The following is a 14,776-nucleotide window of genomic DNA, read 5'->3' on the forward strand; positions in this document are numbered from 1 at the left end:
GAAAAGTGCCTAAACAAAGATCGTAGTGTGGTTCAACTGGAAGTTTGATCAACTGAACAGTTTGATCTTCTTCTGACCCATTGCTGTGGACTGAAATGGGTTAGGGCTATGGTGGAAAACAAAATCAGTTCAATAGAGACATTCAACTTTAGAAAGGCACCTTTTGAGGCGATGAGGGTTGAGCTCGGGAAACTAGACTGAACAGCACTGTTAGAGGGGAAAAGGATGGAAGAAAAATAGATCATGTTTAGCAGTACTGTATACAGCATATAGAACAGATACACACCACCAGGGAAGAAGGGTAACATAAGGGAAAGACCGATGTGGGAACAATGGCAGTAATTTGGGGAATATTCTGCCACCTTCTGAAGAGCCGAAGGATCCTGTGGAGGCATGGGATAGACCCAAAAGCTGAAGTAAGCTGAAAAAGGGTTCGCTCCTCATTATCTCGGATATGCTATGAAACTTGCCTAGATATTAGGGCAAGTGAAAACACTCTTGAGGATGTAGGGAGCTGCAAGAGTAGTCTGAAATCTGGAAGTGAAAAGTGTCTAGAATAAAAGAGACCCAAAAGTATAAAAGGTAGAATAGACATGAGAAATATCACACACACACACACACCAACAAGCAGATGACAGTTGTTAAGAATGATCACAGGAGCTGAAAGACAGACAGAAGATAGAATTCATCTATTCTATCTGCTGAGGAAAGGACAAAGAATGTATGTATCAGCTGGAGGGAATGAAATTCAAAGTAGTAAAGGAACAATGCAAGGAGGAGAAAGACCATCACACATTTGAGGCAGAGGAAAAGAATAAGAAGTGTCTACTTGAGGCACAGAAGGAGGAAACGACACCGACATGCTCTTCAACTAGTGGAGAAATGCATATCAACAGTGAGTTGAGTAAGTACAGTTGATTTAGCCCATAACAGCTGGGAGTCATTTATTTAAATCAAATTTCACACCAAAGTTTAAGAAGTTAATATTGAGGGTTTCATCAGGGCATTTCAATTATTTGCCAACTACCAGAAGTGGAACAAAGAAGTTTGGTCTGAACGCCTGATACCATCATTGGGTGGTCAAGCACTCGCTCCAGTTTCTCGTGTTGAAGCAATAGAGAGTACAGATTATGAAATTACAAAACTGCTTATGATTTAACCCCTGAAGAATGTAGGCAAAAGTATAAGAAACTGTGGAAAATATTTATAATTAGTCATAGAGCTTACAAAAAGTCATAGAGCTCGAACAGGAAAAACAGAAAGAAACCGAAGAGCACAAAAGAAGAGAAACTGCCCGACTTTGGCAGGAACTAGTGCACAAAGCCAATCCTGTCCGACATTACAAGAAAGTGGAAATCAAACTCAGTGAGCAGCAACTCACAGTTCCATGCACTCCAAATTTTTCTAATAGATTTAGGCTGTAATGTGTTTGCTACTTATTTTCAGTATTAAGTTCAGAAGATATATGAAAAACGTGGCTAGAAAGCAAAAATGTAACCAATAATATGAACCTGTGTCAATTAATGTTAAGGGATTGATTTCTGGACATGGTTCCAGATGATCTAAGGATCTGGGTGCTTGACCAGGAGTGCAAGACCCTGACACAGTTGGGCAAATGAATGGATCACTTTGAAAACTTATGAGTGTCGGAATCCGGGTGACTAAATAGGAAATCAGATTCCTGGGTCAGCCAAAAGGAGACTAGTCCAGCTGAGTATGCATCTGCAATCCCGAGAGCCACAAAATAAAACCTCGTGAGCACCAAAGATCTTGGGGCACAGTGCAGGCAAATGCTGGTTCAATTCCCAATCAGGAAGAATGAACCCAATCGCATGGAAACTACAAGGTGGGCACGACACCTGTGCAAGGAGGGTGATGGCACTCCTATGCACAGATTTAGTAAACATGCAGCTCACTGAAGGATTACATAATACTCTCCGTACCATAACACTGATTCAACAATAGTGGCTGCAGAATCACCAGTACCTAGAAGGTAGAATGGTCTGCATTCTGGATCTCTCCAGTTCAATTAATGTACCACTGGCTGAGCTCTCAAGAGAAAGTCACCCGTTGTCAGGAGGGAAAGAAGTAGGAGTTTCTATGCTAAGGCTATTCAAGGTTTTGCTGTGGAATAATTTGAATGATGGGGACTTAATGGATAACATGGCTACAGAAGAAAGCCCGAGTGGTGACTTGGGAGTCAGCAAAGACTGCAAGCCAAGCCAGACTGAAGTAGCACCAGCTGCAGTTGCAAGTTCGGCCCACACAACACCTGAGGCAGTGACCAGGTCCCAAAGTGAAGACGCAGTGATGCCTGGCCATCAAACAGCATGCAATGGGTCCAAGGTCTTCCCAAATAATATCTCACAAGGAACAATCAATCAACCAGGGGAACCTAGAAAGATTAGATCACCAAGAAGAAAAAGCTTAACAACTTCCCTTTCACATCCACTTAGAAACTCAACTGGACCAGCCACATAAATACTGTGGCTGATTTCTTGACTCACCAGATGGTGGGTGCTCTGTATTGAATAGCATTATTAATATTAAAATGGATAGTAGTCATCTTGGATAACTTAAGAAAGCTCAAAATTGATAGGGCTCCAGGTCCAGACAATATCGATCCAAGGGTGATTAAAGAGATGGGACAGGTGCTTTGTTAGCCCCTTGTCTGTATCTTCAATAGTTCAATAGAGTCAGGGATAGTTCCTTTAGACTGGAAGCTAGCTCATGTAATTCCTATTTTCAAAAAAGGGGACAAATCAGAGCCAGGGAACTACAGACCTATCAGCCTGATATCTATTATTAGGAAGATGCTGGGAGGGATTGTAAGTGATGCCCTTTATGATCATTGGGAATGGGAATGGGCCATTAGAAATTCACAACACGGCTTCTGGAAAAATAGATCGTGCCATACATATTTGATAAGAGTTTTTGAGGAAGTCACAAGGGTGGTGGGTGAGTGAAATCTGGTAGACATTGTCTACCTGGACTATCAGAAGGCCTTTGATAAGGTACCTCACACTAACTTACTACACAAGATAGAATCTTGTGGTGTCAGTAGGAATTTGATACAGTGGATTAGAAATTGGCTCCAATCCCGCAGCCAATAAGTTGTAGTTAACGGATGTGGTTCAGCCTGGAGGTACGATACTAGTGGTATCCCCCAGGGATCGGTCCGAGGCCCACTACTGTTCACTCTCTTTATTAATGACCCAGACAGTGGTGTTGGGAGTATGGTCAGTAAGTTTGCAGATGACACCAAAATCTGTGCAAGGGTTAAGATAGTAGAGGAGTGCAATCAATAGCAAAAAGATTTAGATGTGCTAGGGGAATGGGCCACACAATGGCAAATGGTGTTTATTCTAGATAAATGTAGTGCCATGCTTGTTGGTAGGGCCGACACAGAATACACGTATCATTTGCAGGGAACAATACTGAAAGAGGTTGAGAGAAGAAGTTCTTGGTGTTATTGTGTACAGATCATTGAAGGTTCATGACCAATGTAGAGAAACTGTAGCTAAAGCTAACAAGGTATTTATTGGGTTGCATTAATAGAACCATTCAGTATAAATCAAAGGATTTTTTCACTCTACCGGTCGCTGGTCAGACAGTGTCTGGAGTACTGTGCCCAGTTTTGGTCCCCCAACATGGTGGCCTTGGAAAAGATCCAGAGAAGAGCTACAAAATTGTAGCCTATCTTAAAGAACCTCAGCTACTCAGATAGCCTCATGGACCTTGGTCTATTTACTTCAGAGCAGCATAGACTTAGAGGTGACCTGATAAAGGTCTATAAAATAATTAAAGGGCTAGATAGCATCCCTATTGATAGATTATTCCAGTTTAACAGATTGGGGAGGACCAGGGGACATGAGTTTAAAATGTGTAAGAACAGGAATAGACTGGATGATAGGCAGTTCTTCTTTTCCCAGACAGTAGTAAGCCTCTGGAATACATTGCTGGCTGGTGTGGTGGGCGCTGAGGGAGCTGGACTGGTTCTTAACTGGGACAGAGATTGTATCATATAGAAGGTAAGTGTCTTTATAGATCATACTTGGTCCATGTGATCTCCTGGACTGGTTTTGATTGCCTGAAGAGGTCGGAGAGGAAATTCCAGAGTATTTTATCCCTTTTTGGCCCTTGGTTTATTCTCTGTTTTTTTTGCCTCTCCCAGGAGGGTAAATGGATGCAAGGGAGGAGGGGGGGGGTGAAAGAGGAAGGGATGAGGGCTTTAGTCATGATGCTCCGGCCACCATGAGTGTGGGGCAGGCTTGATGGACCAGCTCGTCTTTTCCTGCCCAGCAATTTTAGATGTTCGTATGTATCTCTTTGGCAGCACCTTCCAAACCTGTAACCTCCACCACCTAGAAGGACAAAAGGCACCTAGAAGGACAAAGGTAGCAGGTGCATGGAAACACTATCACCTCTATCTTCCCCTCCACATCACACAACATCCTGACTTGGACATATATTGCTGTTCATACATCGTCGCTGGGTCAAATTCCTGAAACTCGCTATCGAGTAGTATTGTGGGAACACCTTTATCACACAGACTGCAGCGGTTCAAGAAGGCAGTCCACCTCTACCTTCTCAAGAACAACTAGGGATGGCCAATAAATGCCAGCCTTGCTAGTGACGCCCACATCCCGAGAATGAAAAAAAAGGTAGGTCAGAGTGTGCTATTCTGCTGCCAGTGAGGCATAACAAATTACAGATTCACTAGGTGGGTCCACACACAGTGGTGGAAAGGAATAGCAAGGTGGATTATACAGTTGACATACCTGATTGACTATTTAAGCACTGGGCATACCACATTACTGTCCTAAAACCTTACCTCACCAGCAGGGAAGTGGCCCCCACATAACACAGTTACTCCAAAGGGGGGAGTGGAAAGTGAAATTGTGGATCTGTTATCAGAGGGTAAAATGGGTTCCTCAGTGTTTGAAATCACTCCATCAGCTCAGTTATCTTCCATACAGAAACATCAAGGTCGGAAATTGTGGCTAGGTTTGCAGGCACTGTTCTTGGGCAAACCAGGCTGTGCAAAGCAGCTTATACTTGAGGTAAATATGGACTGCTCAAATCTAGTGTGCCAAAATGCACACCCTATGTCACACAGTGAGAGAGAGAGAGCACTTAGCTGGAGAAATGCAGGAGATGCTGCACAAAGCATGTGGGCATTCATGGTGGTATTGGTCCCTAAGGAGGACAAGATCATGTGATTCTGTTGTAAGTTAAATGGATTGACAGTGAATGATTCCTACCCAATGCCTCACACTAATGAGATCCTGGTGAAACTAGTGGGTGATAAGTATCTGACAACTCTAGAACTGACAAAACACAGGTGGCACTAAGTGCAGAAGCCCAGTTATGCTCTGTATTTGCTACACCATCAGGGATGTACAGGTTTATAGCCAGGCCTTTTAGAATGTAGTTCTGATGAAAGGTCATCGATCTGAAACATTAATTCTGTTCCACAGATGCTGCCTGACTTGCTGAGTGTTTTCAGCATTTTCTGTTCTTATTTCAGATTTTCATCATCCGCAGTATTTTGCTTTTCTTTTAGAATGAAGAATGTATCCGTCATGTTCCAACAACTGGTGAATTCTGTTTTGACGGGGCCAGGGATTACATGCTGGCATATATTGCTGATATTGTAATTTTCAGTGAGATGGGATGAATACCTCATTCATGTCACCATTAGACTAACCCAGATGAGCAAAGCAGGGTTGTCTGCTCAGGCCAATAAGTGTATCATTTTCAGTTCAATATTGAAACACAATTTTTTGCCAGATGGGCTAATAGAGAACCTTAAAGATTACTTAATAGTTTGGATATATCACAACGTAATATGGCAAATAAGTTGGCAATTTGTATTAAAAATGTTAGGCAGTGCAATTTTGCAGAGAACAATCTTCGTTGTATCATTGCTGAGGCAAACACCAGTCCCACTATTCATGCATTTTAATCTCAGGGTTGTCGCAAATGTTAATAGAGGCAACACTGGCCAAGACAGGAGGTTCTACTAATACTGCAGCTGGTCAGTTGCAAAGTGGTTTGTGTGACAACATGCATATTTTTTCTGGCCAGTTCCTAAAACACCAGATACTACCATTTGGCTATTCCATAATCCAAGTGAAATTAATTTGTGAATAGTACTTTAGGTTTAAGATTCCATAAATACATAGCAATCTGAACTAATAAAATAAAGAAATAGAACACTATCAGTGAGCAGCTTGGACTTCACAGTCATTTTCTTGCAGTCTATTAATATTGGTTTACATTGTACTAGTTCTATTAAATGTTTTATTTATGACTGTTTCAGCAGTGCAACCCAGAATAAAAATTACCACTGTCTAGATTAAACAGTCCAGTACTGAAAAAGTTAGCTTAATTTACTGGTGGAGATACTAGAAAACATCAAAAGTACAGAAAGCAGATTGACAGCACCCAAGGTTCACTGGGGGTTATAATGCTGTAGCTTTTTGGCAGCACATAGCACATCTATGGATTAAGAATGGAGGTCATTTATACCATTTACAAAATCCATTGTTGATATACTGTTACAAAATTTGTTAACTTGTTCACAAAGAGAATATTTAATAGTTAAGCAACACTTTCATTATATAGCTATGCTGTCTTCCATCTATCCGGGGAAAGATTTATTTTTAGCAATCAGCTCTTGTTCAGATGATGGAACTGTGAAAAAAAAATCTACAAATTCATAGAAGAACTGGGCAATAGCATAGCTTGTAGTTTTGAGCATTAGTAATCTATTGTGATGTTGTCTGCAGCAAATATTTGTGGCTGAGTGAAACGATGGAGTCCATGAATTCAGCAACGTATATAAATCATGGCCACTGCTGGTTGTTGTATGACAAAACTATGAGATGAGTATTATTGGTGAGACTTGTCATGATACAAGTGGTGCTAGTAGGTTCATGTTATTAGCTGATTACCTTCTTTTTTCTCCTATCTCCTTTTTAATGAATACGAAGTATCAACATTTGGTCCACACTGCAGTCCTGCTCTGTAAAACATTTGCTTATTGAAGCTGTTCTTGAAGATCAATGTCCTTGGCAAGTTTTACAACACATTTGCCTGAAGTAGGGCCTACTGCAGAATTTAAATTTTAGCACCAGTGGGCAATAGGCCACCTTATTCACATCCTTGCATTCTGTGGAAGGAAACCAAACCATAATCAAACTCCAGTGTTCTCTGGTACAAGACATGCTTTGACTAACAATCTTTAGAAGAAACATGGGGAAGATTCTATTATTATTCTAGCATTTTTTCTAATGCAGCACACCCTTAATACAAACACCATTCATAAAGACTTTGTCAACATTTATGTAAATTTGATTTTAAATTTCACTATAATATTTTCTTGAAAGGCAGTTAGAATTTAATGCTCTTAAAATTGTCTATAGGGGCCTTAACCTAGAATATATTCCTTCTTAAAATACATGCTTGTTTTTCTCCAGTCAATATGCTACTCATTTTTTGCATTAAGCTGTATTTGAAAAATTGCATTTACTTGTGGTTGACAATTGTATCAGAACTGCTAATTCCATACCATTATCAAGGTCCAGTGAGGAGAAGTGGAATGTTTCAATAATCTTAGTTCATGTTTTAGACTTCTTCCCCATTCTATATAATGGACTATCTCTATGGAAAGACAATTTGTCCTTAACAGCTAAATGGGAATACATTCTGCTACAACATTTTAAGTTTTTAATAGCTAGAATGTAAAGATGAAATCTTAGTTTTTGAGGGTAAAAAGGTAAATTTTCATCCATCTCTTACAATAGAAAAAAAAAGATTTCTTTTTGTTCAAAGGGCACCCGCATCGTCATGTTGGAAAAAAAAATTCAATGACATTTTTTAAAAATGTGAAACTTCTAATCTAAACAAAAGCCTGCCATGCCAGGACTCATTGTCTCCAGGTGGTTGCGGTGAGATTCCAAAGGAGGAGGAGTCCGATCATCCTGATGCAGCTCTATTGATTGCAACAGAACTGTAATTTATAGATGTGCCTGGTCCCAGGAAAAAACACTGTCATATATTTCACACTTTTTTCAATAGACAATAGGGGAGTTCTTTGAAAAAGATGTGCTCCACTAGACGTTCCTTTAACATTAAATGTACTAACCCACTTTGAAAATCTGTCAACCTATGCCGGTCATATTTGTCTGGTATGCTAATCAGACGGACAGCTGGCAATGTGATTGCTCCGCCCTCCTGACTGCACCAGCGAGAGGTCCAAACCATCTTAGTGCTTGTTCCTCATTAGCTTACAGCTGGTGAGCTGCGAGTGCCAAACGGGTGCTCCTAGGCAGCTCGCTGGGTGGGGAGGGCGGGAAATCGGCCAGCTCCTACACCGAGGCAGCCGATAGCCTGGTCCAGGGGTGATGGCAGCTGGCTGACGTATTTTTGTGGGGCCAGGAGAAGCTCCTGCTCTTCCTGGCCTCACAAAAAAGGGGGAAAATTTTATAATAAATAATCTAGGATACTCATTGTTGTACATCCCTTCCCTTGTGGGCTCCCACAGTCCTATTGTTTAATAAAGCCCTTCTTGTAATATTCCATTGCTTTGCCCCATTGGATAGTATGAGGAGAGGAAGCAGTATTGAATGCTGGCACAGGCAAGATTCAAAGCCATCTGCCTACAAGTAGAAGAAAGAAAGAAAGAAAACGGAACAAAGAAAGAAAATAGATTTCATAGAGAAAAAGCTTGAAGCAGAAGACGACTCAGAACAGACATACGTGAAATAAATGCGCAGATAATTTATTTTCCCCCTGTTACTTCACCCGTGCAATGTACTTGTTACCAGGTCTCTGCCAATGCCATCCATAGGAGGTGTATAAGTGATCAGGATGACGGCCTCTATGTATAGGGAAGTACTGGTCTCCCGTTGGGGGCTAAATATTGAGCCGTTATTGAGATGAGGAGCTTGCCATGTAGGTAATCATAAATACAGGTTGCATCTCACGTTAAAATTTTCATGACATTGGCCCGTGACAAAGTGAATCTTATCCACGACTTCTCCTAAATCAGTGCTAAATATTCATAAATGGAGCAAAAAGTGGAAAATTACAAAACTGTGCAAAAATTGATTTACTGCTAGGGGTAATCTGTTACCAACCATCCAGAGCACAGTTCAGACCAAGCTTTTCACCTAAGAACTAAATAAATTGTCTTTTAAAGTACATTTCCCTTGGACTTTCTTGAATAAACAGTATAAGGATAGGACTAAAGCCAGGAAACAGAATTAAAATGTACAGTTTTTACCTTCTGGATTCTCAGTGGGAAGAGCTTCACATCTGCTCTCACACTGCTGCATTGCTGCAGGCCTGAGGGACTCTGGACATTCCATCGATGGCTGGCTAATGTAGGTCAAACACTGAACCATCCGCATCTGCTGACCCAGACCACACTGAACAGAACACTGAGGAGAAGAAACAAAATACAGATGTTATCCTAAGCAAGTGTGGAACAAAACATTATAGGACTATTCAATAACTGGAGAAAAACAATAAATATTTGACAGCATCATATATACCCCAGGACAGAAGTTGTTAATAAGTGTGCATTTTGCTGTGGACATTAGACATTAATCCAGAGTGATGTGAGGCATATTCTCTAACAAACGATTTGAATGACTAGTTAATCTGTTTTTGGGTGAGGCTGGTTGATAGTTAAATGCTGGCCAGGATTCCAGAAGTACTCCCTGCTCTTTTTCATACAGTGTCATTTATATTCACCTGAACGGGCAGAAAGGGCCTCGGTTTAGCATCTTAACCAAAAGACAGAAATTCAAACAAGGCAGCATTCCCCCAGTACTGCACTGAAGTGTCAGCCTAGATTAAATGCTCAGTTTCTGGAATGGAGCTTGACTCCACAACTTGTGCTCAAAGGTGAATGTGCTACTAGCTGAGCCAAGCTGATATCCTAATGTAGTGTACTGTTATTCTGACACCTTCCAAAGACAAGGAAGATTATTTGTGGGGGGGGGGGGGAGCTTAAAACTAGTATCTGGAATGAACTGATGAGGGTTCCTTAGCCATGCTACAAACTTTACCAAGATATCTGGGCAAGTGAAAAAAATCTCTCGATCATTTGGTATTAGCTTGCCTACAACAGTCATCTGATACACAACCCAAAAATATCTAGAGTAGAAAAAAAAGTAAAGCAACTTAAGAAATTTAAAGCTACATTGGCAGTGCTAGGGATTGAGAACATAGATGGGATAGGGCAGGGTGAAGGCTAGTGCCATCCTTCTCATTCTGTTTCTCCTCTGCTTACTCTCACTCATTCACTTTCACTGTCATACAGGCCTACACTCCAGTGTAACAGTATGATATACAGTATATTACCATGCAAGTAAAATTTCAGCAATGACAACCTCATAATTGTCTTTTAGTGCTGCCTGTAGATGGGCTTCCTCCACCTCTATAGTTAGGCTTTTTTTTAAAACATAGAATTATATAAAACTTACAGCACAGAAACAGGCTAGGGGTCAGCCGTGGCTTAATGGGTAGAACTCTCGCCTCTGAGTCAGAAGGTTGTGGGTCCAAGTCCCAGACTTGAGCACATAATCCAGGCTGACACTCCAATGCAGTACTGAGGGAGGGCACTGTCGGAGGCGCCGTCTTTCAGATGAGACAATAAACCTTATGTCTGCCCTCTCAGGTGGACATAAAAAATCCCACTGCACTATTTTGAAGAAGAGCAGGGGAGTTCTCCGCGGTGTCTTGGTCAATATTTATCCCTCAACCAACATCACTAAAACAGATGATCTGGTCATTATCACATTGCTGTTTGGGGCACCTTGCTGTGTGCAAATTGGCTGCCGCGTTTCTTACATTACAACAGTGGCCACACTTCAAAAGTACTTAATTGGCTGTGAAGTGCTTTGGGATGTCCTGAGGTTGTGAAAGGTGCTATATAAATGCGTGTCTTTCTTTCTTTCTATTCAGCCCAACTGGTCTATGCTGGTGTTTATGCTCCACATGAGTCTCCTCCCACCCTACTTCATCTCACCTATCAGCATATCCTTCTATTCCTTTCTCCTTCCTGTGCTTATCTAGCTTCCCCTTAAATGCATCTGTGCTATTCACCCCAACTACTCCTTGTGGTAGCGAGTTCCACATTCCAACCACTCTCTGGTGAAAGAAGTTTCTCCTGAATTATTTATTGGATTTATTATTAGGTTTGTTTTGAATGGTAAAATTATGGAACATTCAGGACTGAACAATGATCATGGAGATGGTACTGTAATTTCCACTCCTGGTCTATCCAGGCAAATGGGATCGATTTTATCTTGAGGCAGGATCCTGTGAGAAGCCTGAAGCAGGCGGTGCATCTGGAAGGAGGTGGGGCCTGGCAGATTTTAACTGCCGAGCCTCATTTAAATTTTAAAAACCTGTTTCCCGCCCAAAGGTGCGGGAATGATGCCAGGGCCAGTGGGTGGGGTGCGGGAATTGGGGTGGGAGCCGAACACTGCTGAGGACCCAAGGGAATAGTCCCAGGCATAAGGTAAGTGCTGGGGGGGCTGGGGGGGGAAAGAAGCCGATGTCGGGCGGGGGAGGGTCAGGCAAGGTCGTGGCTAGAGATACCCAAGGATTCCTTGTGGGGTCTGGGGGAAGCACTGCTGCTCCTCCTGGCACATAACCATTCCACATAAATGTACATTTATTTATTTTTCTTAGCCTCTTCTGGCCACTCTGCGGACTCCTGCTATGGTGGAGCTGTCAGTGTTGACACAGTCTCAGCCTCCCGAATTAGTGAGTCAAAATGGGGTCACAGCACCAATGACATAATCAGGCCTGAGATTTGAGTCCTTTGAATGCTGGATGCAGGAACGTACATACGCCTGTTAAACCCAGGCATCCACCATTTTGCTGATGGCGGTGGGGACTCTGAATTTGTTTTCTTGCCACCTGGGCCTGTGCAATCACTCACAGGGTGCAGCTTGCACAAGCTGAAAAAGAGACACCACTGAGAGTGCCTGCATCCACTTGCTGCAGCAGGCTTCAGAGGCCTTGATGTTCATGCATGGGGGAACAAGGAGCCAATTAATTTGTTAATAACCATAATTGGAGTGCAGAAATTTGTGAGGAGTAGGTTTGGATAATGAAGTTCTGGGTTAACTGGAGATTTTAAGAATTGGGAAAGGAAGGCCGGTGTGGAGAGCAGTTAAGTCCATTCTAGAGACGATTCTCTGCTATGTGTATTTTTCTACCGACACTGCTATTTCACCGTTTCCTGTTTTGTTATTTCACAGTTAAAATAAAATTGTACATGTAGCAACGCAGAATGTACTGTGACGGCCGTGGTAACAACGTCTAGATTTTAATGCTCTGCCAGCTACTTAAAAAAGAAATTCAACATGATGCCATAACAGAAACATATTGCAAAAAGCTGAAAAATGAATTTAAAAATCATGACTCAGTAACTTAGGTGTCCTATAAAAAATTTAAAAAACTGAAGGATAAGAAAATACCATCAAATTTCATCCTTGTAGTGCATTAACTCTCCCACAATGGCATCGAGATATATTCTGAATAACCCCAATATTTTTGCCTATATTGCTTTGCTTGATGGGTTACTCCAAACATTTATCACTTTTTTGAATGCAAAGCAAAAAACAGAGGGGGGCTATTCATGTATGGAATATTGGAATACTTTTATAATTTACACTGTGAAGTAACTTCTTAACTTGAGATTGGACTTGAATTAATGAAAAACTTCACTGTATGGGGCATTATATCTTTGGTTTACTTGAAACCTTATTTGTATACAGTGCGACCATATTTCCCTGCATGGGACAACAATTTATATCGCTATACTGATTACCGGGCTCCATTCTCCTGCTACCCAGCGAGGGAGCGGACATCGCTGTAGGGTACATCGCATTCGGGTTGGAGGTTTGGAGTCTGCAGGACAACGGGAAGCTGGATATGTCACTGTGTGACCACTGTTTTTACAAAGTACAATACGGTGCCGATAACCTGTTCCACAACTTGGAGTACACTGTTAAAAAAAAAAGAAAAAGACACACTATAATTTTGAAATATGAAACACATTTCACCATGATTTATTTTTTGGTTTAAGCTGGATGCTACTGTCAAGAGGAAAAAAAGCACTGAAATTCCTCTGCAGGGTTTTTGGGACAGAACTTCTATTCCCCTCATGGATGCTTCTCTGACCCTATCCCAAGTTCTAGGTCAGGGGAATTCACATATTGAGAGCAGAGACCTGCATCAGGAATAGAGCAATTGGGGAACCTGCTTCAGCTGGTGGGGAAGGAAGGGATTTGGCACCAGAGTCTGGCTGTTGCATTAAGTGGATTGGCACTAGTTGAAGAAGAAATTCCTAAATGTTGCTACTTTCTCTGGAGCTTGGTTTTCCAAAAGCAAAGAACCACTCTGATCAATTGGTTTCAACAAACTTGCCTTTTAAAGTTTGAAACCCCCTATTGAACCCCCACCCAGATACCTTAGCTTTGTTCTCTCAGACCCATGCTTGTACTTATACCGAATGCCAGTATCTATAAAACCTAAAATGCTATTGGCCTTTTTTATGGCTTTAGCTGTCATCGCTCATACTTTTGATGAACTACGTATTTTAACTTTGTTCATCTACACTCTGCAGTGTCTTTCCATTGAATGTTTAATTTAATTTCTTGTTTTCCTTCCCAAAACGTATTACTCACACCTATCCGCATTTACTTGCATTTGCCATCTGTCTGCCTATTCTGTTAACTTGTCTACGTGCTCTTGAAGTCTTTTAAAGTTGCTTTTGCTGTTTTTCAACCCCCATCTTTTGTACCATCAGCAAATTCCAAGACTGTGCTCCATACGTGTGCCCAAGTCTAAATCATCGATATATACCAAGAACAAAAGTGGATCCAGCACTGACCCCTAGGATACACTACTTCCAGTCCCTCTCCAATCCAAGGAACACCCATTTACCCTACCTCTTTTATTTACTGTCCATCAACCAACTTTCTATCCATGCTGCTGTACTTCTTCCTATACTTCGTCTGAATTTTTGTAACAAGCCGTCTGTGACACAAATGATCAAACAACTTCTGCAAATCCATATATATTACATCTACTGTCGTCACTTCTTCCAAATCTCTTCTAAATTTGTCAAATGCGATTTGCCTTTAATAATTCATGTTGACTGCCCTTGATTAACACATGCATTTCTAAATGCTCACTAATTTTACCTCAAATTGTAGATTTTAAGCATTTGCCCGCAACTGACATTAGGCTAACAGGTCTATTACCCAATTTATCCTTCCCTCTCTTCTTGAACAGAGGTGTTACATTGGCTACCGTCCAGTCTCCCAGCACACTTTACATATCTAACAACAACAACTTGCATTTATATAGCATCTTTAACATAGGAAAATGTTCCAATGTGCTTCACTGGAGTGTGATCAGATAAAAACTGACACCGAACCAAAGGAGGAGATAATAGGATGGGTGACTAAAAGCTTGGTCAGAGGTCGGTTTTAAGGAAGATCTTAAAGGAGGAGAGAGGGGTGAAGAGGCAGAGAGGTCTAGGGAGGGAATTCCAGAGCTTAGGGCCTAGACAGCTGAAGGCAAGGCCACCAACGGCGGGATGAAGGGAATGGGGCATGCACAAAAGGCCAGAATTGGAGGAACGCAGAGTTCTTGGACTTGGCGCTCAACACGTCCAATCAATGAAATGCACCAAACAAAGCCTATAAAATGTTAAACTACACAGCCAAAACAATAAAAT

General features: G+C 41.5%; 1 protein-coding gene across 1 annotated transcript in view; it reads right to left on the reverse strand.

The window, feature by feature from the left end:
- Positions 1-6,222: 6,222 nt before the first annotated feature.
- Positions 6,223-14,776, reverse strand: part of LOC137299753 (A disintegrin and metalloproteinase with thrombospondin motifs 6-like) — a 124,852-nt gene continuing 116,298 nt past the window's right edge. Inside the window, exons 22-24 of the mRNA XM_067968694.1 lie at positions 12,860-13,036; positions 9,293-9,449; positions 6,223-7,177 (exon numbers count right to left, since the gene is read on the reverse strand). Coding sequence (XP_067824795.1) covers positions 7,068-7,177; positions 9,293-9,449; positions 12,860-13,036 — 444 coding nt within the window. The 3' untranslated portion in view covers positions 6,223-7,067. The remainder of the gene's footprint in view (positions 7,178-9,292; positions 9,450-12,859; positions 13,037-14,776) is intronic.

This window comes from Heptranchias perlo, chromosome 29, assembly GCF_035084215.1.
Source record: "Heptranchias perlo isolate sHepPer1 chromosome 29, sHepPer1.hap1, whole genome shotgun sequence".
NCBI lineage: Eukaryota > Metazoa > Chordata > Chondrichthyes > Hexanchiformes > Hexanchidae > Heptranchias > Heptranchias perlo.